This window comes from Chiloscyllium plagiosum, unplaced genomic scaffold (genome assembly GCF_037043375.1).
Source record: "Chiloscyllium plagiosum isolate Xiang-an unplaced genomic scaffold, Cpla_swu_hap1 HiC_scaffold_37, whole genome shotgun sequence".
In the NCBI taxonomy this organism is placed as follows: domain Eukaryota; kingdom Metazoa; phylum Chordata; class Chondrichthyes; order Orectolobiformes; family Hemiscylliidae; genus Chiloscyllium; species Chiloscyllium plagiosum.
This window is the reverse complement of record NW_028270175.1, coordinates 24949262-24974767: the sequence shown is the minus strand read 5'-3', so window position 1 is coordinate 24974767 and position 25506 is coordinate 24949262. Positions and strand designations below refer to the sequence as shown.

General features: G+C 40.0%; 1 protein-coding gene and 1 long non-coding RNA gene across 3 annotated transcripts in view; one reads left to right on the top strand and one right to left on the bottom strand.

Moving 5' to 3' along the window:
- LOC148139782 (uncharacterized) overlaps positions 1-25506 on the top strand; it is a 519617-nt gene that overhangs the window by 64837 nt on the left and 429274 nt on the right. The gene's annotated exons all lie outside the window — the stretch shown is intronic.
- Positions 9436-25506, bottom strand: part of capzb (capping actin protein of muscle Z-line subunit beta) — a 118611-nt gene continuing 102540 nt past the window's right edge. Inside the window, exons 8-10 of one of the 2 annotated variants that reach the window (XM_043675773.2) lie at positions 19527-19603; positions 15367-15477; positions 9436-10150 (exon numbers count right to left, since the gene is read on the bottom strand). In XM_043675773.2, coding sequence (XP_043531708.1) covers positions 15375-15477; positions 19527-19603 — 180 coding nt within the window. In that variant the 3' untranslated portion in view covers positions 9436-10150; positions 15367-15374. The remainder of the gene's footprint in view (positions 10151-15366; positions 15478-19526; positions 19604-25506) is intronic. The other variant, XM_043675774.2, reaches the window with a different exon arrangement.

Sequence of the window (25506 nt, the reverse complement as noted above, 5' to 3'; positions counted from 1 at the left end):
ACTGAGCTGTACACCTGTCCCATCTCACGGCAGCAAGATGAATGGTAAAAGGAAGTTTTAAGCCACAGAGTGTGGCATCTCCATCTCTGGGGGCCAGAAGCTCTATGTTCAAGGCTGACCTCAAAAAACCTTATGGCTGCAGAATGCTGTCATAACATGGCTAAACAGGTTGATTATCAATCTGTAAATCCTTCCATTATGCCTATGATGGTGGTAAAACAGGGAGAGTTTCCTGGTCAGCCATAAATGTCTGGTACCTGTAGCTCAACAGCCTGCCCACACCCACCCGATTCTCACAATGTGCTGTAAGTGTCATTCTCATTCTGAGGGACTATATATATGTATATATACACACTCACACACCAGAGATGTCTCTCTTTCCCCTCTCCAGAGACAAAAAGTGTTTTCTAACTGGCAAAAAATTGAGTTGCTTCGATAGTTTAAAAAAATGGCCTGAATCAGCTTGTTTAGCTTGAGGGAAGCATATATTTATGTAAGTTACGTCAATTTTTGCATTTGCCAACAACTTGCTTTTATATTGTATCCTTATTGTAGGAAAATGTCCCAAGGCACAGGAGTACAATCAGACACACATTTACATGAGACAGACATTAAGCAGGAGATTAGGAACGTGGTCAGGGAGATAGGTTTTTAGAAGCGTTTTTAAAGACTTTGGAACAGTGACAGAGAGGATTAGGAAGAGAATTCCAAAGCTTAGAGCTAACTGGCTGAAGGCACAACCACAAATGCTGGGGTGAGGGAAGTAGGGGATGCACAGAGTTTGGAGAACATAGAATTCTGAGAGGAATATGGGATAGAAGAGAGTGGTGAAGCCATGGATCATAAGGGTCTTGGAGCTGTACAGCATGGAAACAGACCCTTCGGTCCAACTCACCCAGAACAACCAGTTATCCTAATTCCCATTTGTCAGCATTTGGCCCATATCTCCCTAAACCTTTCCTATTTATATACCCATCCTGATGCTGTAAATGTTGTAATTTTAAATGTTTTAATTGTACCAGCCTTCATTACTTCCTCTGGCAGCTCATTCCATGCATGCATCACTCTCTGCATGAAATAATTAAATATCCCCTCTCACCTTAAACCTATGCCCTCTGGTTTTGGACTCCCCCACATGAGGGAAAAGACCTTGTCTATTCACCCTAACCATGCCCCTCATAATTTTATATACCTCAGCCTCCAATGCTTCAGGGAAAATAGCCCCAGCCTATTCAGCCTCTGCCTATAGCTCAAACCCTTCAACCCTGGTAACATGCTTGCAAATCTGTTCTGAACTCTCAAGTTTCACAACATCCTTCCTATAGCAGGCAGACCAGAATTGCATGCAGTATTTCAAATGTGGCCTAACCAATGTCCTGTACAATGGCAACATGACCTCCCAACTCCTATACTCAATGCACTGACCAACAAAGGCAAACATACCAAATGCTGCCTTCACTATACTGTCTATTCATGACTCCACTTTCAAGGAGTTATGAACCTCCACCCCAAGGTCTCTTTGTTCAGCAACATTCCCCAGGATCTTACCATTAAGTGTATAAGTCCTGCCCTGATTTGCTTTTCCAAAATGCAGCACCTCATATTTATCTAAGTTAAACTCCATCTGGCACTCCTTGGCCAATTTGCCCATCTGCTCAAGATCCCATTGTAGTCTGAGGTAACCTTCGCTTTCCAAAACACCTCCAATTTTGGTGTCATTTCCAACTTTCACATCCAAATCATTTATATAAATGATGAAAAGCAATGGACCTAGCAAAGACCATAGACCACATGGAATAGAAACAGATGTACACTTTTCAGCCTCTTGAGTGTACTCCTCCATTCATAGTTGGTCTGACATTCCTCATGTCCACTTTAACTCCCTGACTGATCAAAAATCTATCTGTCTCAGTCTTAAAAACACACAAGGACTCTGTCGCCACAGCTGTCAGAGGGCAAGGAGTTCCAAAGTCTCATGACCTTCAGAGACAGGGAATTCCTCCTCATCTCAGTCTTAATTTGGTGCCCCTTTATTCTGGGATTGTACCCCCTGGTCCTAGACTCTCCCAGGAGGGGAACTATCCTCTCAGCGTTTATCCTGTCAAGCTCCTTAAGAATCCAGATGTTTCAATGAGATCATCTCTCAATCTTCAAAATTCAATTTGGTCATGTTACGGAAAGTTCTAAAATGGAGCTGTTGGTGAATTGTGAGCTAATGTTGGTCAATGAGCCCACAGGTGAAGGGTGAACAGTGCTTCAAATGGGCAAGAGATATTTGATAAGTTCAACTTTTTTGAAAGTTTTATTTTGGAATAATGTTGAACTTTTTTAGTGAAGATACTGCTTGACCTGAGATTTTGGTCAGCATTTTAATACTTATTTCAAATTTTAGTACATGCTGTATTTTACTTATGTTCGAGCATTGTCAAGACGTACAAAAGCAAAGATGAGAGTTTTTGCAGCAGATAGGCCAATGCAAGAGTGGTGATGGGTGATATTATGATGGAGAGAATATATGATCTGATGCTGCATAAATAACATTTCTTTTAATTCACTCACAGGATGTGGGCATTTCTGGCTAGGCCAGCACTTATTGCCAATCCCGAATTGTCCAGCGGGTAGGAGCTTAGAGCCAACCACATTGCTGTGGATCTAGAATCACATATAGGCCAGACCAGGTAAGAATGATAGATTTCCTTTGCTAATAGACATTAGTGAACCAGATGGGTTTTTCCCCAACAATCAACATGGTTTCATGGTCATCATTAGATTCATAATTCAAGATTCTTTACTGAATTCAAATTCCACCAACTGACATGGTGGGAATTGAATCTGAGTCCCCAGAAAATTGGCTGAGTTTCTGGATTAATAGTCGAGCAATAATACCATTAGGCCTGCAGGGTTGCAAGCAGAATGATTGAACCAAAGAGTGGGCTAAGATGCGTCAGGAATTCACATTATTTTCTGTAAACCGGTGGTCTCATAGAATTCCTACATTGTGGAAGCAGGCCTTTCGGCCCATTGAGTTACCAGTGACCCTCCGAAGAGCATCCCATTCACCCCTGTAAATATCACATTTCCCATGGCTAACCCACCTAACCTGCACATCCCTGGACACTATGGGCAATTTAGCATGAGCAATCCACCTAACCTGCACATCTTTGGACTGTGGGAGGAAACTGGAGCACCCCAAGGAAACTCACACAGACACGAGCAGAATGTGCAAACTCCACACAGACAACTGCCTGAGAGTGGAATCAATCCTGGGTCCCAGGCACTGGCATTCTAGCCACCGTGCCACCCATCTATTTAAAACTGTGCCGTTCCAAATTAAAAACCTTTATCATAAAGAGCATGCAGATTGCAGCCTGGATATTACAGCAGTCATTCTTTTCTGTTACAATCATGTAAGCGGATGTTCAGCAGTGAAAAGTGCACTTTGAATCATATAGAAAACAAGGCTGACTTGCAAGAATATAGATACAACTATGTAAAGCTTTTTTTTCTGGCCAGAATTACAAGTTAGAGCAGCACAGTGTAAACAACTTCGTACCTGGCTAGAAACCATACTGTAGCTATCAGTTTTGTACTAATGTTAAAGAGATATGAATCTTGCTCCAACAGCATGGATTTCAGTTGGTTATAAAACATTAATACTGAGACACGAAGAGACATTTTCTGATAATTGAATTCAATCTTGTAGCAAATGCTCAGAGCCACTTAACAAGACTGGAGTGCACACTATCTGAATGGGTGCTACTGATATGGTGTGTGTCTGCATGGTTGAGTCAGTGAGGGTGCAGGTAAAAGGCTCATTTGTTAAGAGGAATGCAAAGCATAGTTTGAGCACAGTGTTCATGCATCTCCATTACAAGCAGCCTTTCAGAAATCTTTCATCATTTGCTCCCAATATCTTACATACGGAACAGGAGAACAGCAAAGTCTTAACACCCACTGCAGCTACTTAATAAGACTTTGTTCGCTGATGAGCCTTGAGTGACTAATACTTTCACAAAAATATGCAGTTGCCGTCATCCTTTAGCCTGCTGCTTTGTAGTCACTGTGCATCACTTGTCTGTCTTCTGTCAGCATAAATAGAACTAAAGGGTATAAGCATATTACATTCTACCTTTCATACAAAGGAGGGTGCTTCACTGATCAATGGCAACCCAGACCCAATTGTATTGAACACGATCAGAGATAAACTGAACAACTCTCAAAATATTGATTATCCTCATTCAGAAGATATTCATCTTTTGGACAAAGGTACCTAGTACAAAAGAAAATAGGGATATGATGCTAAATGTAAATTAAAAACAAATGGATGATTTTCATCAACCTTTTACTATCTGGAACTGTCCAGTGTTATTGAATTGTTCCCTATTACACAGAGTAGGAGCACAGATCCCTGCTGGAGGACTATTTAAACATTACGGATTGATCTCAATAGACAAGATGCAAAAGGCTGTAACACATCGACAGGGTCTATCGCATGACGTTGAAAATCTTAAATCAGACAGTGCGAATGATAGAAACACAAATCAAGTTGGTTTATAGTTTTGAGATCCAACATTAACGAAAAGTTAAAATGTAAGTATCTTATCGAGATGGAAGAACCACACCAAATACATTGCTAACATTTGCGATGTAACTGTCAGAAATAAAGTTTGTGATATTGCTAAAAAAAACACATTTTGACAAAGCTTTTCATCTTGTAGTCATCAGGACAATTTACAAGAATACCAATTCAAGGGGAAAACCAACAGTTATACTGCAAGAAACAGGAGTACTGATTGGTTGGCTTTTGGACTGTGATGTAGAAGATACATTTGCTATATTTGATCTATAGCTATACATAACAATGCCCTTACATGTCTTAATGGGCTCCATCCTCTGCTCAAATTCATATTTGAAATGGAATAATTAAATGAGTTTCCTTTCCTTGATGTCCTAGTTGTGAAGTTGGCAATAGGGTTCTTTACTGCTAACCACCACAAACCTGCCTTTCCTCGTCAGTACATATGCTAGATTTCCTATAGTCACTTGCACCACCAGCATCCTTGGAAATAGGCCTCCAACCATTTGTTCACATTTGATGCTGAAACAGGGTGCAAAGTCATCCTTTTAAGTAATGAATACACTGATTAGATCATTTCTCAGTCAATATCATGCAAACTCAGGAAAGGCCTTAATACTGTCACTCTTGATCCTGAAAAGTGCCCAGTCCATCTCAAATTACCCTGAAAGAGTTTGAACAACAGGTGAAATTAGTTGTTGCATACTGCTTCTGTGCAGTAGCCATGAGTGATGCCTCCCAACAGCAGGATGCTACCATTCAAGCCAAAAGACATTCTGTCCATCTCACAAATATGTAATGTTTCAGTGTTGATGTTATGCTGTACATTCCAAAGATGGAAAGATTGTATTGAACAGCATATCCCTTTGACTGGTTGCAACAAATACATTACTCAACTAGCCTGTGCTTGCAAAACTTGCAACATAGTGTCCAATAATAGCTGTGATTCTGCAGCTGGACAACATTTTCTGGATAATCCAGTGTGTATACAATTACACTGACAACTAATTTAGAATATTAGTACAAAATTGGCTGAGGGATAAAAAACAGAATTGTGGCTAATGGGTATTTTTCAGGTTGGCAGGTTCGTAGCGGAGGTCCCCAGGGGACAGTATTAGGACCTTTGCTTTTCCTTATATATATGATCTAGACCTTTGTGTGCAGGGGAAAATTTCAAAATCAGTGGACAACACTCAACTTGGGAGACCTGTAAACTGTGAAGATTGTGTAGAACTTTAAAAGGACATTGACAAATGGTGGAGTGGGCGAATAGGTGGCAGATGAAGTTTGATGTGGAGAGGTGAGAAGTGGTACATTTTGGCACAAATAAGTTAGAAATACAATATACAACAGAGTACTATTCTAAAGGGTGTGCAAGAACAAAGAGACTTTGATGTATATAATTAAATAGATAAGAGATGTTAATAAAACATGCAGTATTCTGCATAAAAACCAAAAGAACTGCGGGTACTGTAAATCAGAAACAAAAACAGAAATTGCAGGAAAAGCAACTTCCCTTGTCGTGTACACTGATGTATTAATGAAACCCAGAATACTGCATCAAAACTGAACTTGCTGGAAAAACACAGGAGGTCTGGCACATCTGTGAAGAGAAATCAGAGTTAACATTCTGAGGAAAGGTCACTGGACCCAAAACGTTAAGTCAGATTTCTCTTCACAGATGCTGCCAGACCTGCTGAGCTTTTCCAGCAACTTCTGTTTTTGATACAGTATTCTAGGTTTCATTAATATTTCACAGTGTACAAGTTATGAAGAACTTATAAGACATTGATTAGACCTCAGCTAGAGTGTTGTGTACAGTACTGCATGCCATACCATAGAAACATTATAAATTCATTGGAGAGGTTGCAAAAGAGGTTTATGAGAATGGCTCAGAGGTGAGGCACTTCAGCTATGAATAAGGTGTCAAGACGTTGGGGCTGTTTTCCTGGTGAGGACATTTTCAAAATCATGAGGGGCTTGGACAGAATAGAAAGGGAGAAACTGTTTCCATTTGTAAATAGACCTAAAGCAACAGTGTAGTTTTAAAATGTTTTACAAAAAAAAAATGCAAGAGAAAATAACTTTCTCACACAGCAAGTAGTTAGCATCGGGAATGAACTACATGGAAGTGTAGCTTCAGAGAGCATTGGATGATTATTTGAACAGAAACAATCTGTGGGGTTACAGGGAAATGGCAGGAGATGGCACAGAGTTAAAATGCTCAGAAAAACAGGTTGGATGGCCTTATCCTGCACTGTAATAATTTTGTGGTTTTTGATCAGTCTGACAGAAGGTCCTCAGATTGTACTGAAAAGAGAATGTTGGTGGAAAGGCTGTATTCATCAGTGACCCAGAAAGGAGAGAGTTCAGGTCCAAATAAAACTGGAGCAAATATTCTATGTTTCCCACAAAAACAGTCACTGTTAGATCCCAGACAGATACTCAAAGCAATGACACCACATTCTACTTAGAGGAAATGACCGGAATCAAGGAAAAGTTGTTTAATGTAAGTAGTAACGCAGCCAGATGGAGAAAGGTGGTGAACGAAGAAATTCAATGAAGAAACAGAAAAATCTCATTGGTCTGGTGGACAAAGGAGGCACCATCAATGGTGTAAAAAAAAAGGTTAGGGATAGAAAACAGCAAACTGTCAAATTAATCAAGCATCAGAAATTGCAGATGTAAATGAGAAAAAGCTGGACAAAGGAGGGAAACCAGAAGATTGGGTGGAAAGATCAATTCTGAGAGGCATGAGCATACAACGGATCTACCTTGACAGTTCTGTTTGAACTTTGAGAAGGAGTAAGAAACAGTTCACGCTGGAAATCTCATAAAAAAAAGATTTAAAGGCCAACTGATGGAAACACTCGGGTTGAGCAATGCGTTTGGACACTGCTTTAAATATTAACCTAAATTTCAAACTTAAATAACTTACTGAGTTATTGGAATAGTGAGCAATACAAAAGTTAATGAAACAGGGTTGTCGGACTATATGCTTGAAGATCTCCAGAGGGAATAAAGGACAATTAGTGATTTGGTTTTGGGAAGAGGGTGAAGGGTCATAGTTCAGGCAATAGTTCAGGCAATGATGGGAGGCATCAGAGTGCATGTTGAACCATCAGGAGAGCACAGAGGTCTGTTTGACAATGGGGTACCACTTATCAGTAGGGTTAAGGTCAGTTGCACTTTAGAATACAGGATACTGTACTGTCAGAGAGAGAAGTAGATTAGAGTGAGAGTACAGTAGAAAAATTGAGGCTGTTCTCAATGACACTGTAAAAGTCTCAGTAATTTCTATTTTTGTAGACAGAAAGCAAATTGAAAATTGAAGCACATGAACTTAAATGATAAAAGTCACCAATCATGGTGTGAAAATAGCATTCAATTATCTCAGATATTTGCTTAAATTGTATCATTAATGTTTTGCATTAAATTTCTTCTTTGCATTTGATGTCAGAAAAGTAGGGCATGGATTCAGTGGGCTGAATAGCCTTCCTCTATAAGTAATCAGCAACAAGTGAAGTCATACTTTGAACTCATTGTTGCATACAATCTATAGAATTGCAAACAAATCACTTGCGGATTATTATCAGATGCAGGATAACAAATATGCAAATAGTTTACTGGTTGAGTTTTTTCTAGATCGAAAGTCAGCATTGAAAAATAGCCCTTGGACTGCCTTGAACAAAATGGCAGGGATTCTATTTTGAAGCAGGAAATGAGAATCCATGAAGTGTTTCAAATCATGAAGATAAGTGGTGTCCTAAGATCTTGAAAATGTTGAGAAGTCTGTTGCTTTATTTTTGTTAATAACTCTTCACACAGCAACCGTGCCATTACCAGGGTAACAGTAAACGGTCTAGAGCTGCCCCTTTAAACTTTTTAGATAATTTATTACACCAAATTAATACACCTCATTAGGACTCAAATGTACAGACAACAGCTGATGCTCATGTAACAAACACCTAACATTCAAATATTGTTTTGGCTACAGACAATTAGAAATTATCTGTCAACACAGATAGCTGCACAAGTACTGGAGTGTAAATGATCCCTGTAGAGAGTCAAAGATCTTCAGGAAGAGAGAAATCTGGGAAAGGGGGATAAATGGACCAATGGTTTTTAAAAGATACGGAATTAAAGGGAACATAAAAGGGGTTTCAGGGAGTTGACTGAACATTTAGGCAAACCAATGTAAAATATTTCAGGAATTGAGGCATTCTAATTAAAATAATCCCTTGGTTAAACAGTGACAGTTCTGTGCTTTGAGTCCTTAACTGCTTAAGACATACTATTTGTCTTTTCAATTTTCTCCTACCGAAGGAGCTTACTCTTTCAATGATAGTAACTACATTAGCACTTCATCCAAATGGACATGGCAGACAGTAATTTTCACTGAAGCCAGATGACCACAAACGGAAGGGTTCTCAGCCAAACCTGTCTCTCTCTCACACACACACACGTCACTGCAGTCCTTAGCTGGTGATGCAGGGATGGTTTACTCCTCTATCCAAAGATACTCAGACCAATTGTAATATCCCCTTCACCACAGAAGAATGCATATGGGATTTTAAGTGACGTATTGACTCTTCACAGCTTTAAAACTCCTTTTCTCCTAAAGGACTGTAGAAAACGCAAGTTGCATTTTTTCTAAAGTTCTGTGGGTGTTGGGACAAGTGGAATTTTCAATACTGATGTAATCTTTGACAGATATATAACCTAAAGGAAGCAATGGAGTTTAGATAAAATCAGCCAGGATCAACTGGAATAGCATTGCAGGCTCAATTTCACATGCTTCTTTTTAAAGAATTTAAACATTTGTGAAAAGATACAGAATTCACACAACTGCTGCTTGGTACGAGTTACTAGTTCTATTTATTTTTTTTAGCTTGGAGGCTCAAGTACAAGATGTACATTTCAATTTTAAGCTTTACAAAAAAAAACCCTTGCATTCCTCAAAATATTGACACGGGAGAACCTTAAAGGCAAATATGTTAGAACTTGAATTTCAGGACAGTTTATAATCACATCTTTTCTATAGTACAATACTGAACATACAACCCTTGTTCCATGAAAAGGTATCACCTGGCATTACATTTTGTTCTAGTGAGTCATTTTGTCATATTGTTGTCTACAGGTCAATTTCAGCTCCTTGCTTTACATAAATGTAACCAGTGTCTGAACAAATAAAAGTTTCCAGGTTGGGATTGTGTTTAACCATTTGGGACCAATAAAAATGAAAGTATAAAGATGCCTTTTAGTAAATTTTCCTCGTGAAATAAGCCTTTGTGTAGAATGAACTAGGTTTACAAGCTAGAACAGCATTTTATACAATTTTGACAAGGTTAGAATGGCTTTTAAACATGTAGAGTAGTTTAGGCAAATTTTAATGGGACAAATTAAAATAAACTGAAGAAATATAAGAAAACAAATGTAACTGAAACTGACAGTGCTTTGCTTGCGTCAGTTAACTCGAAGAATCAATAAGGTTGCTGTCTTTTCTTCAAAGCTTCAGCCAGATTAGTTAGAAGAGCTTCCTGGCTTGATCTGTCCGCAAGTGATGCCACAGACCTGTGAACCAAAGGAACAGTTAGATTGGTGAAGGACTACACAATAAACAGTTATGAAAATCAAATCTGCATCATAACAGAGTGGTTTTAAATATACGACTAACGATGGTACCACTGCAGATGTTTGGCTCAACCACCAGTTACTGTAGCCATCAGCTTAGGTTCGTCATTTTCCCTTAATTCCAACTTGCTGCTACGGCTACTGAAACATTCTTCAGGCATACATTCCTACTTCTTTCAGAGAAACTTCCTGTCTTTTCAATGTTGGATTGACCTATTATATTGTGCCCATTATAACAGAATACAACGTATGCTTAAACTATCATATGAATTTTTTTCTTTAAAAAAGTCACTACAGAAAATGCAAAACATTCATTTGTCCATTTAAGGTTCTGTGCTAGATTAAGCTTGAAAGTTTGGCAAGAAAGTTTAAATCTGGGAAATGCTAATGGAGAGGGAATTGGAAAACAGGATGTATAATTCCTGTCTAGTTTCAGATCAGCAAATCCAGTGTTCAGACAGATTCTGCAAAAACTGGGTAAATTGCCTAAATATGAAATCTGATGGAAGTTATTGTAGAAGGCAAGTCAAGAGTGACAATTTGATAAATTTAAAGTTAATGTCATGAACTCTGGCGTAGATACTATAAGATTCCTTTGATCATCATCTGTTAGCTCACACAACACGCAATACACTGTTACCCCTGGCCACCACGTCCACCATATTGACAGGAAGAAAAGCTGTAGGTAACTTGTGGTCTGTTGATAAGCAATGTGAAGTTTTGTAGAAAATTGATTGAAAAGTTAATTAATTCCATCATGCTGGGAGTTGCATTGTTATGTGAAACATTACACCAAACAGCAGATTCCAGCTACAGAACTACTACTGTCACAAGACTCTTGTGCACCAGATCTATTTACTTTGCACCCACTGACCTCGACGAAAGTAAATTGCTTCAAGAACCTCATCTAATTCAGGGTGTCATTTCAAATGGAGAAAGCAAGAATCTGGTCATGTATGATTGGCCTCCCACTAGCCTTCAGTTTGATCCTTCAAGATTGGAAAAGAGGAACTTAAAAATATTACATTCATTTCTGCCCATTTTCAATACTTGCTACTGAAGCACTACAGCATTGTTACACAGAAAATAATTGTAATCTTTCATATTTTATTATGGTTATGAGAAATTGCAGCAAGGAACCAAAGGAATCCCACCCAAAAGAAACAAGACAATAGCTCCTGTTTATCAGTGATCTTACACTTTCACTGAAGGTTTCTAGTAAACCCAACGCACTTTAGGAAAGCATAGTTGGGACCCTGTTAAGGGGTGATGCAAATCTGCCCTTAAGGAAGCAATCCAGAGGAAGCTCATTAGATTTATACCTGGATTGAGTTGTTTTAGAAAGATAGGATGGACAGGTTGGGCCTATTTCCACTAGAATTTCAAAGAACAAGGGGTGATTTCAATGATGTGTAAAGGATTCTGTGTAATGGTCTTCATTAGTTGAACGTAGAAAGGTTGTTCTTTCTTGGTCAGTCCAGAATCTGTGACCTAATTTAAAATTAGGTCACACTTTCAGGAGACAGATGGGAGAAATTTTCTTCTCTCAAAATTAGAGTTACAAGATTGCACAGTCTCAGAAATGAATATTTTTAAGACAGAAGTGGATAGCTAGGTTCTTGTTAAGCAGGAGAATCAAAGGTTTTAGGAGTAGATGGGAATGTGGAATTTGAGTCACAAACAGATCAGTGATGATCTTTTAAATGGTATAGCAGGCTTGAGATGCTTAATAATTTACTCCTGCTTCTACTTTCTATCTTCTTAGACAGAAGATGCAAAATAGAATAGAAGATAAAAGATTGTATTGGGTCCATGTAATACAGGTTTAATATTTTGGAGAACTACGGTTCTTTCCAAACAAGAAATAACATTTCCTGTTGTACTTTCCCATTTATCACCTTTTAAAATGTTGCTGAAGTCTGATTGCACAGTAAGCTGGACTTACGCTTGGAAATTTCCTCTATAGCCTGCTTTCTAATTGTATTCTTTTGCCACTTAAAGCTGAATACTGTGCAGACTCTAGAACGGTTAGAATTTGCAAAAGTTCCTGGAGCCTGAGCAGTGAACACACCAGCTGTACATGTCTGCAACTGACAAGAATGGCCTCATACTAACATAACTACTACAGCTTTTTAATACTTTAAACACACATTTAGATCAAACTTTACACTGCATTAAACAGCAAAACCAAAGAAGTGCAAGGCTGGTGCAAATGTTGACAGAAAGCCTGTGAACAGAACAAGTGTTTAGAGATTATGATGTATATATTTCAGATGTGTAAATTTCAGATGTGTAAATTGCATGGAAAAGCTTGAGTTGCATGTGTTTGTGTGCAATAATCAAAAGTTGAAAGCCAACAAAAAACATTTTTGTTGATATGGCTCCCATCAGAATATGATTAGTTTAAGTTCAAAGGAGACTCAACTACACAAATATCAGTTGCTTTCGAATACAAAAGAAAATTCATTCAAAATCTTGAAAGCTGTCATTGAAAAGTCATCACATACTGATTTATGCTGCACCTTTAGGTTCCTTCCAAAGCCAAACTACGTGCACAAATTACAGAGCCCACTGAGTTCCACCACATGCACAACAAACCATGCTGGGGATTCCCAAACTGACAAGCTCATGTGTAAAGACTTAATCTCTTACGATCTGACTCATCCATTTGGCAACATTGCCTTCAGCAGCCTTTTACTTTTGCCATGCAACAGCCAGCAGATATCAAGGTCATTCTTCTGTGAAGCACAGAATGGGTTGTTACATTATGTCATGACCTCAAGTTGTAAGCATTCATTCAGCAGTGTCAAAATTAATGCACACTCAATGATTCAATCGTGAACCAAAAATTAAAATCAATTTTAACAAAAACTACATAAATGCATTTGACTTAGCTGCTAGAGGACCTTAACCCCATTTCAGTGTATTAAATACAGGTCCAAAGTCGACATCCTACAAAAGCTCGTTTACTAAAATTATGTTACCTGTGGCCTCAAATGGACACATCTTACATGAAACTGCACAAGCAGGGAGGGGTGTTGCACTAAAACCTACCAACACTGAGAAGCATGACAAACCTTTTAAATCCACAATTTAATTCAAACATTTAAATATAGCTGCATCCCCACAGAAGAACTGGCACAATGAGAGAAAGTACATTATGTTTCCCCCCTTACACTTTTCTCTTAAAAGCCTTGACTACAGCTTGGATACTGCCACCTTTGGTCAAACACCCTTTGTTAGCATATACCATGGACAGTTAGAAAGCTACTTGAACAAGACAACGTTACCAACCTTAGATTGTTTCCACAGATTGGAAGGCCCTGTTAATGGAGTGTTGGTGAGTTGCGGCTGTCCATCACTGCAGCCACACTGCTGCCTCTGTGCACCAGTGGTGGAGGGAGCAAATATTTAATTTGGTGAATGGGGGAGAAAGGGCAGATAATAGCCTCTTTGAATTTGACAGTATCAAGCATCTAGATGTTGCAGACGGGCACTCATCCAGCAAATGGAGAGCATTCCATCACACCTTTTACTTTGCGGATGGGAGTTTTGTAGAGTGAGGAAGTGATTTATTTGCCACTTATCACCCCAAGCCTGAAGGATGTCCAGATCTGGTTTCATGTGGACGTGGACTGCACCCAAATATGAGTTGCTGCAAATAGTGTTGATTGTGAAATCATCAGCAAACATTCCCCATTTTTGACCTTACAATTGTCTTCAGGAAGGTCATTGATGAAGCAGCTGAAGATTGTTGGGCCTACTACACTAACTTAAAGAACTCCATAAATTGTCTGAACTGACATGATTCACTTTAAACAACGACAGCCATCTTCCTTTGTGGAAGATACGACACAAGCCAGTGCAGAATTTTGCACTGATTCCCACTGTGCTACATTTTGTCAGGGATCCTTGATGCCACATTGATGTCACGGCAGTCACTCTGATCTCCTCTCGAGTTCCACTCTTTCTTCTATGTTTGGACCAAAACTGCAATAAAGTAAAGAGCTCAGTAGTCCTTGAACCCAAACTGAGCTCTAGTGATCAATCTATTATTGTGTAAGCTATACTCGATGACTCTTTTCATCATTTTGCTGATGATTAAGAGGAGGCTGATGGGATGGTAACTGACTGGATTCGATATATCCTGCTTTTTTTTTGTTGGGTAAACAGTTAGGGGCCAAGTACTTCTGATGAAATATCATTACTGCCCATAGTCTTAGCAGTATCCAGTGTCTTCCAACATTTCTTGATATAATGTGGATTGAATCAAATTAGTTGATTCAATTGGTGATTGGTGATGCTGAGAACCTCAGAACAATCAAAGTTGGATCCTCCATTCAGCACTTCTGACTGAAGATGGCCTTGAACGACCCCATTTTCCCTTGAAAATGAGGATATTTGTGAAATCTCCTTCAGTGAGCTGTTGATTGCCCACCATTACCATGGATGTGGCAGAATTTTGATCTGATCCATTGAGTGTGGGATTACTTGACTTTATCACACACAGCTACCTCATCTTTGCATGCAAGCAGTCATTTGTTCTATACAATTAACTGATAGTATTTCTCTTTAATTCTGCTTAGATTTGACAATAAACTGAAAGATTTAAGGACACTTAGCTATATTCAGGTGCTATAGAAATACAAATCTTGATTGCACTCAGGATAATGTGTTCAACAGAAACAGTAATTGAGGAAAAACAATTGAACTAGGGATATAAGACTGATAATATCCACATTTCAAACAATTTAAATTAAAAAAAAATATTAATTAGTAAACTAGTCCATGACAATGAATGACAATGAAACAATTCCTCATGGAATTCATTAGTTTCAGAATATGAACATGCATCAAATGGATGGTCCTTCAGAGCTCAGAACCTGCCCACACAAAATGGTTTGATGGATACATAAGAAGTTACACTCAAATGTTCAACATGACTAATGTACGTCAAGATCTAAAGTTATTGAAGCACTTTTACAGACTGTGTATGCAAGTGTTGTGTTCACTCTGCAGTAGAAGCAGCAGCTGCATTGGGTGAAGTGAGTTAAGGGTTAAGAGTTACAGTTAAAAACTCATGCAAGGAGATTGGCTGATCACCTCAGCCTAGTTAAATTGTGGTTAATCACATTTTAAGCCTCACAGGCAGATACCTGGGCACTTAATTATCAGGCTGGATGAAGATCTGGCGCTGGGTCAGTACTTGAGACAGTTCCCTCTGCAACTGCTTAAGCTTTTGGGTGTCTGGTAAATCATCAACTGATCTATAAAGAGGTTTTAGTTTTACGAGAACAAGGAGAAAAGAAAAGATGAAATCCAGAAAATGAACAATAAAATTAAGACTAAGAAGTGGAGATAGCTAAGTAAAAACTTCAAGAATGCTGTTAGCTTTCATATACAACAAGCATTTCAATTAAATCACATTTTACTTTTGAAAAAACACCTCAAAAATGAGAAGTTAAGCACTTAAATTGAACTTTGTCAGTGTGTCTGGTTATTTTGAACAGTTCAACCATTGAGTTTTTTTCCATATGATGGTTTCCATACATACCTTACCAGAGTTACAAGACGGCTATCCTGGCAGAAGTAGATATTCCCCAAAAAAGTATCCATGGTAGATATCGTCTTCACCATTACCTAAGTAAATTCCCTAAACGAATCCTTGTCCACAAACAGGAATCTCAGTATTGCAGGAGATGAGATAGTCACTCAGGTCATTGCAACTTGAAGAACCCCAGCAGCATAAAGAGTCAAATATTCCCTCTGATCTCACTTTGGTCTCAGCCATTCCATGTTACTCAGGGCCTTAGCTATGAATTCAGCTCTTCCACTGATAGAACTGAGCCAGTAAAAAAATGGTTCTAAGCAGCATCTGGTCAGAATTTGAAAGAAGGGAAGGGGTGAAAGAAGGAAAACAACAACAATTTGGGTGGGATCAGCTAAAGATTACTTGAGGCTTTTACAAAAATTTAAATTCGTCAGCCAGAAAGGATATCCAGTTAGTCCCTGAACAGGACTGGTCTGCATCCAAGTCAAAGCTGAAGACCAGCAGCATGACTTAGACAAAAACTGGGTTTTAAACCTTAGTTTGCTTGGAACATGTGCTAAGTGGGTTTTTCATGAACAAATAGTGGACACACTGTCCACTTCAAAGTATGCTTCCAATGAATTACAATGTTCAGACATGACCTTTTAGTTGTACCCATGTGCCTTAGCATGTATAACAGTAAGTTGCAAGTTATTACTGTTGGAAACAACAATCACTTTCTGGTAATAGTTTCCTGTTGGCTCTTCTTACTCTATCTGATATAAAATATATCAGCCCTTTCCTAGCATCCTGAAATCAATCCAGTACCTACATCTCTCTGTAGTCCTTCTCCAAATCACTCATGCAGAAGACAATTATTAGCAAAGAATCCTTACCATCAAGTACATGAAATAACTGAACACTTAGATGTATGTTTTATATACAGTATATGAATAATATGTAAAATCTGAAAACAAATCATTCATTAAGAGTTAAACTAATAAATTTTAGATGAAGCATGCAGTGCATTCACTGTTCAAGGTTTACAAAGATTCAAATGAAACATTAATTATGAAACATATCTAATACAGATAATTAGAAATCTAAAGCCACTTACAGAAAGCCATTTCCTGGTTTAATCTTTTAAAGCTGCACTTACAAGTTGGCAGCATTACTGGCTGGGGCCACAGATCGGAGGTGCACAGGGCACAATTTATTGTTTAAATGTTTGAAAAAAACCAGAAGCATTGTTGGCCTAAATTCCCAAAATCATGCTTGGCAGCCAAGCTACTGAAAGAGTTAGAAGGTTAGCTTTTGTGTTCCTATGTTAAACTGTACATGTAGTTCATATCGCTCAACATATGACTAGTGGTGTTCCGCAATGGTCAGTGTTGGGATCACAACTTTACATTTTGTACATTAATTATCTAGATGAAGGAACTGAGTGTGAGGGACAGGAAGCATTGGAGGAAGTGGGGAAGCTGCAGAAGGATTTAGTTAAGAGAGTGGGCAGAAAGGTGACAGATGGAATACAACATGGGGAAGTGTAAGGTCATGCACTTTGGTAGGAAGAATAGAGGAATTGGTTATTTTCTAAATGGGGAGAAAATTCAGAAATCTGAAGTGCAAGGGGACTTGGGAGTCTTAGTCTAGGATTCTCTCAAGGTAAACTTGCAGGTTGAGTCAGTAGTTAGGAAGGCAAATACAATGTTGGCTTTTATTTTGAGAGGAGAAAGTGAGGGCTGCAGATGCTGGAGATCAGAGCTGAAAATGTGTTGCTGGAAAAGTGCAGCAGGTCAGGCAGCATCCAAGGAGCAGGAGAATCGACGTTTTGGGCATAAGCCCTTCTTCAGGGCTTATTTTGAGAGGACTAGAACATAAAAGCAGGGATGTACTTCTGAGACTTTATATGGCTCTGGTCAGACCACATTTAGAGTATTGAGAGCAATTTTGGGCCCCATACCTCAGGAAAGATGTAATGGTACAGGAGCAGGTCCAGAGGAGGTTCACAAGAATGATACCGGGAATGTTTAAGGGCTCTGGGTTGATACTCAATGGAATTTAGAAGGATGGGGGTGGGGGGAGCTAATCGAAACTTACAGAATATTGAATGGCCAAGACAGAGTGGATGTTGGGGGTCTAGATTAGAGTGGTGCTGGAAAAGCACAACAGGTCAGGCAGCATCCGAGGAGCAGGAAAATTGACATTTCGGGCAAAAGCCTTTCATCAGGATTGGGAAGATGTTTCCATTGGCAGGAGAGACTAGGACCTGAGGGCACAGTTTTAGAGTAAAGGGAAGACTCTTTAGAACAGAGATGAAGAGCAGCTTCTTCAGCCAGAGAGTGGTGAATCTATGAATTCATTGCCATAGAAGGTTGTGGATGCCAGATCATTGAATATATTTAAGACAGAGATAGATAGGTTCTTGATTGTCAAGAGGATCGAAAGTTATGGGGAGAAAGTGGGAGAATGGAGTTGAGAAAGTTATCAGCCATGATTGAATAGCAGAGCAACTCGATGGGCCGAATGGCCTAACTTCTGCTCCTACGTGTTATGGTCTTATATCTGCAACCTTTGAAGTTCCACCAACACTATTTCTTCTTCATTATCTAATGATAGCCCTCATTTGTTTCCATTCTTTTTCACAATCATACCAGCTCCATCTCCAGGTTAGACTTGGCTTCATTTTTTACCTCTCAACTGCTAGTCTCGTCAGACCATTTGTCCAACAGCCAGCCTCAGACAAATCACAGCTTCTTTCAGTTGAACACCAGGCAAGATGGAAGCCATTGTCCTTGATCCCCACCACAAAACTTTGTACCACTGCCACCAATTTCAATTCTATACCAAACACCGCTTGCTGGTCATGCTGCCATAGAAACATAGAAACTCGGTGCAGGAGTCGGCCATTCACCTCTTCGAGCCTGCATCATCATTCAATATGATCATGCTGATCATGCAATTTCAGTATCCTACTCCTGTTTTTTTACCCCATACCCCTTGTTCTCTTCAGCTGCAAGGACCACGTCCAGCTCCCTCTTGAATATATATAACGAACGGGCCCCAACAGCTTTCTGTGGGAGTGGATTCCACAGGGTCACAACTCTGAGTGAAGAAATTCTTCCTCATCTCAGTCCTGAATGGCTTCCCCATATTCTTAAACTGTGAACCCTAGTTCTGGACTTCCCCAATATCGGGAATGTCCTTCTCACATCTAGCCTATCCAGTCCCATCAGAATTTTATATGATTTCATGAGATTTCCCCCCATATTCTTATAAATTCAAATGAGTACAAGCCCAGTCGATGCAGTCTTTTTGTCCTTGCTGATCGACATTGTGTCTTGGTCTCCCAGTAAGTCTCAAATGTAGAAACTTATTCATTTTGAATTTCAATTAATATCCTTCCTGATCCTATCATTAATTTCCCCAAAGTCCATAAAACCCTACACATATGTCCTTTTGGATCCGCTCTTTGCTTTGCCCTTGCTGTCTGTTTTTAGAGCCGCCTCAACCTATTCTTAGAATTTCTTCAAATGCCCAGACCTCTTTCTTTCTTTCAAGACCCTCTTTAAACTTCACCTTTTCAACCATGCTTTTGGTCCCTTTTACTAACCATGCTTTTGGTCCCTTTGACTCAACACAGTTTTTTATTACACTTTTTGATCGCACTTCTGAAGCACTAAGGATTCTTTTTTCTTTACTATAAAGATGCACGATAAACTCACTGTTGCTTTAAACAGCCCTCACTTTTACGTAAAGTTAAGCAGAAATAATTGCATACGTTACCTTAGCCCATTAACAATATCCTTTGTTTTTCCAAAGTAGATATCATTCAATGTACTTCTGATCTTGTTTTCCATATCCTATGAAAGAGAAATGTTAGAATGTATCAATTCAAACTAAAAGAAGGCAGTAAGGTTTTCATTCAGATTTTAGCACAAGTGGATCTATTCTAGAATCAGGATCCCAAGTCAGATGGTGAAGAATGAAATTAGATACTAACACTTTCCTTGACAATTGATTAATTAACAAAATGTAGCATCACATGTCTGCCTGCTATCTACCATGCCAATGTCCCATTTGTCTCTCTTAAGTGCTCTAGATACTTAATTAAACAATGGCCTTCACTAGTGTCTTCACAATATAATTAACACATCAGTAACAGCACACACACCAGGTCTGGAATCATGCGTTCCTGCATGTCAGGAAGTCCATGTGACATTAAGTAAATTGCATTCAGCAGTACGCATGGGTTGACCTGCATACATAAAGGGAGATAAATAAGAACACAACAGCAACAGTGTGCACCATCTACAAGATGCACAAAGAAATTCACCAAAGATCCTCAGACAGCAACTTCAAACCCCACGACCACTTCCATCTTGATGGACAAGGGAACATCACCACCTGCAAGTTCCCCTCCAAGCAATTCACCACCCTGACTTGGAAATATATTACCATTCCTTTACTGTCACTGGGCCAAGATCCTAGAATTCCCTCCCAAATGACATTGTAGATCAACCTACAGCAGATGGTTGGCAGCGGTGCAAGAAGGCAGCTCACCACCACCTTCTCAAGGGCAATTAGGTACAGGCAATAGATGCTTGCCAGCCAGCGACACCCAGATCCCCTGAATAAATATTAAAAATAAACCTCAAGTAGTAAGGTTTTTAATTGGAGAATACAGACAATGAGAATATTTTATTATTTGTGGTTAAGTAAATAAACATACTTTGATGCCATTTTGAGTTTTCAAAGTTTAAAAATAAACAGAAACTGATTAAAAACTTTTGCTAATTAGGGATTACTTTCAGACTCTACTACTTTGGATTATCTCTCCTCCTGTGTCATAGGTCATCACATCATTCATAAGAATGCTTCTCCACCTTCATCCAGATGGTGGGGCTACACTTACCTGGATTAATCCTTATCAATCTTATTATAGCTAGTGAATTATTTGCAATAGCTTCTTCTAGTCCTGCACAGTTACCCGAGTTCCCGCAAGAATTCGATTTCTCTGTTTTCTCAGTGACAACATGTTTATTACAATCAGGCCAACATCACTACAATCTCCCTCGACCACTGCACCGTTTAAATCTTGTCAGGCCATTTATCTCACAGCCAGCATGGTTGACTACAACGTTCCTCTAAACATATGCTGGAAAGATAAAAGTTATCGCTGGCAATCCCTTCACAAACTTAGCCACCAATTCCATTCTTCTTGTTGGCAACTGAGATTAAACCAGACCAACCTTTGAGCCATATGTGACTCCAAGATGAGCTTCTGATCACATCTCTGTCATCAGTGTATCTACCATTTCCAAATGATTCCTCTCTGCCTTTGCCTCAATTCATCTGCTGGTGAAACTCTTACCCATGCATCTGTTATCTCTTTTTCAAAATTTGACTGTGGTTCTGTGGCTTTTACTTTCATTAGACTTAGTTAATAAGATTTTATCAAGAGCTTCCTGAATCTCCAAAGTCTACACACTGCCAGGAATTCCACAACCTGCTTTTAATTATCACCTCCCAAAGGAATTATGAAAATGGAACAGGTGTCACTTTGCCTGCAAAGTTGCCAAAGTCCTACCGAAGCATAGGGCTGCTCTCCCACTACAGACACACAACTGGTAGTAGTTTAACCTGAGGGTTACCATGTCTCAGGTGAGAGGAATATTGAGAAGTTGAAAAGGAAAGTCCTTCATGATAACCTCAGCTGGTGCAGGAATTGAACCCAAGCTGTTGCCATTACTCTGCATGATAAACCAGCCATCCAGACAACCGAGCTGACCCCCCCCACTACCACTCTCAGGTTATACATGCTACAATTTCTTTTCATCATCAGGGACACAATTAGCCCTCTTTGTATTTAAAACATTCTTGTTAGGTCAAATTAATTGTATGCAACTTGCAATCTGTAACTACGCTATTGAACTTTACAAAGAATTCTTGCTCTTAAAATATTAAATACCTGTTTTGTGTATGAGCCAGAATTCTGTGGAAAATTTTATAGTGCAGCTACAGAAAACAGGCTAGCCAGTGATATCATCCATCCCAGGATGCACTCCATAAAGGCAAACAAAGTTATTCTCAAGGTACAACAAAATATTTGTGATGCTGCAAGATGAATTCTTTCCCATTGCAGAATAAAACAGTTCTGTCCAGGGGAAGCAATCGATTTTTTTGATTTTTTTTTTAAGGTGAATTGATCAAGTTGTAAACACATCTCTTCCAATAATTAACTTATATTTCCCATCCAAATATTGACTAGCTAGCCTTCAAGTCTCTCTCACAAATGGCCAGAGATCATCTTCACATTCATTCTTTCTGACGATGCGCTGCTATTTGCTTTGTGATCATCCGAGCACAAGTCAGAAGTTTTTATTACCAATTATCGGCATAATCCTGAGGCTTACTGTTCTATTGCACAGTACCAAAAGCAATGATCTATTCTGAAAACTGTGCAGTTTTGTTCTTCTTACCCACAGAAATATATACTTGTCTTACAAGAAATGCATAAGGTTTACCAAACTAATTCCTAGGATGAAGGCACTATCCTATGAGGAAACTCTGAGTGTACAATTCTCAGGTGTTTCAAAGAACGAGAGTTTTCAGACATTCAAAACTCATAGGGATCGACAGGGTGGCTGAAGGAAGGATGTTTCTACTGGCAGGGGGAGAGGAAGGAGGAACCTAGAAGAAGGGATATAGCCTCAGAACAAGAAACAGGCCACTTAGGATTGAGGACAAGGAGAAATGTTTAGTTTGTTATTGGAATTATCTGCCAGAGGGCTCAGTCAGTGAGCCTGTTCTGGATGGAATCAATTGACCTCTAATACTGAAAACATTAATTGATAGAAGGATAGCGCATGAAAATGGCATGGAATAGATCGGCAATGATCTCAATGAATAGTGGAGCAGGATTGAAGGGATAAAAGGCCAATTCCAGCTCTTTTATTTGGGTTCTTATGAACTATGCAATTCATGAAAATGGTAGTTTTATTCAACAAACTAACAGATGTTAGCTGGACAAAAGTGAACACTGCAGATGCTAGAAATGAGATGCTGTTCTCGCCGCATCCTAAAAGCCACACTCAGGGCCATGTGCTGCCACATGACAGCACTCACACCTCTCTCCAACAGCACCGACTTACTCTCTCTCAAAGCTGTCTTGGTCCACAGTTTCATTTCATCCTTCGTATTATTGTCCAATCCTAAGTGGCCTGTTCCTTGTTCTGAGGCTATATCCCTTCTTCTAGATTCCTCATTCCTTCCTTAACTCCAAACTTTTCCTGTTTCTTGCAGATGTTAAGGAAAGCAAGCTTCAACTTCTCCACACCCCTGCCCACCCTCCTTCTTCCAACAGTCCTAATCCCTCAAACCCCATCTCTTCCAGCCCCAGCCCTTGCCGTGTGTTCACCATACCCTCTGACCTTCCCCTCTCTGAGGCTGAGCGTGCTGTTCTCAGCAAAGGACTCAGCTTTGTACCCTTACGTCCCCACCTCAATGAATTCCGGGCTCGACATGATGCTGAGCTCTTCTTCCATCGCCTTCGTGCTCACTTCTTTGGGCAAGAGTCCTCCCCCCGCTCCACAGATCCTTTCACATCCCTCCAACATTCCACCTCTAATTGGACACCCCCGCCAGGACAATTTCCTGCCCTCGATCTTTTCATTGACAATTGTCGACGGGACATTGGCCACTTTAATTTCTCTGCCCCTCTTACCCATTCCAACCTCTCTCCATCCAAACTTTCTGCCCTTCGCTCCCTTAGGTCCAACCCCAACCTTGTCATCAAACCTGCTGACAAAGTGGGTGCTGTTGTCATCTGGCGTACTGACCTCTACCTCGCAGAGGCTGAGCATCAACTCTCAGATTCCTCCTCCTACCTCCCCCGGAGCATGACCACAGCACTGAGCATCAAGCCATTGTCTCCCACGGACCTCATTTCTGCCGGATGCCTCCCCCCCACAGCTTCCAACCTCGTAGTCTCCCAACCCCAGACAGCCCGTTTCTACCTACTCCCCAAAATCCACAAGAAGGACTGTCCCGCCAGGCCCACTCTGTGTCAGCATGCTCCTGCCCCACTGAACTTATTTCCTCCTACCTTGACTCCATCCTTACTCCTCTGGTTCACTCCCTCCATACCTACATCCGGGATTGCTCTGATGTCCTGCGACACATTGACAGCTTTCAATTCGCAGGCCCTAACCACCTTCTATTCACCATGGATGTGCAATCTCTTTACACCTCCATCCCACACCAAAACAGCTTGAAAGCTCTTCGCTTCTTTCTTGAAAAGAAGCCCGAACAATCTCCATCCACCACCACTCTCCTCTGCCTGGCTGAACTTGTTCTCTCTCTCAACAACTTCTCCTTCAACTCATCCCATTTTCTCCAAATCAAAGGTGTAGCAATGGGTACCCACATGGGTCCTAGCTATGCCTGCCTTTTCATGGGGTATATAGAACATTTCTTATTCCAGGCCTACCCGGGTCCCCTCCCACAACTGCTTTATCGGTACATCAATGACTATTTCGGTGCGGCTTCATGCTCTCGTCCTGACCTGGAAATATTCATAAACTTCACTTCCAGTTTCCATCCCTCCATCACCTTCACCTGGTCCACCTCCGATACTTGCCTTTCTTTCCTTGACCTTTCCGTCTCCATTTCCGGCAATAGTCTATCCACTAATTCCCACAGCTATCTGGACTACAGCTCTTCTCACCCTACGTCCTGGAAGGACTCTATCCCTTTCTCTCGGCTCCTTCGCCTCCGCTGCATTTGTTCTGATGAGGCCACTTTCCAAAGCAGTGTTCTTAATATGTGGCCTGCTGCAATGTTCCAGTGAAGCTCAACGCAAACTGGAGGAACAGCATCTCATCTTCCGACTAGGCACGTTACAGCCTGCCCGTCTCAATATTGAATTCAACAACTTCAGATGATTATCCCATTTCGATCCCTCTGTTTTCATTCTGCTCCGTAATTTTATCTAATTTATTTTTTAAATTTTTTTTCACTGTTCTGTACCTCTTATTTCCTGATTGTCTCTCTCAGCACCTTTTTCCTCTCCTCTTCCCCCTTTGCTACCCTTCTCCCCGGTTTTCCATTTTGCCTCTGCTTCACCAATCCCCCACATATTTTGTCACATAGCACTGACTTCAGCCTTGGTCATTCACAGCTCCTAATCTCTCTATAATCTCTCTGTGCACTGTCATTATCACCTCTTTATTGCTACCTTTGCTTCTGGAGCCATGAGTTACCTTCTCTCAGCCCAGTATAAATACCTCCCTATTTCTCCCTTTTTTTTAAGCTTTGACAAAGGGTCAGTTAGACTCGAAACGTCAGCTCTTTTCTCTCCTTATAGATGCTGCCAGACCTGCTGAGATTTTCCAGCATTTTCTCTTTTGGTTTCAGATTCCAGCATCCGCAGTAATTTACTTTTATCCTAGATTAGTGTGGTGCTGGATAAGCTCAGGCAGCATCCAAGGAGCAGGAAAATCGACGTTTCGGGCAAAAGCCAAACCAAAATACCAGAATACAGGGTTTCTTGGCATGATTAAGAAATTAGTTTGACTTAATACACTATCACAAGTGAAGCATACAAATCACAACTGCATGCATGGATTGTGCTGTTAGACTGTAATACACATCTCACTGAGTGACACAAAGTTGTTTAGCAATTTTGTTTTGAGTATAACTCAAGGTTCACAAAAATAATCATTGTCTGCCAAATTGTGAAAGGGAGTATTACATTTGTAGTCAA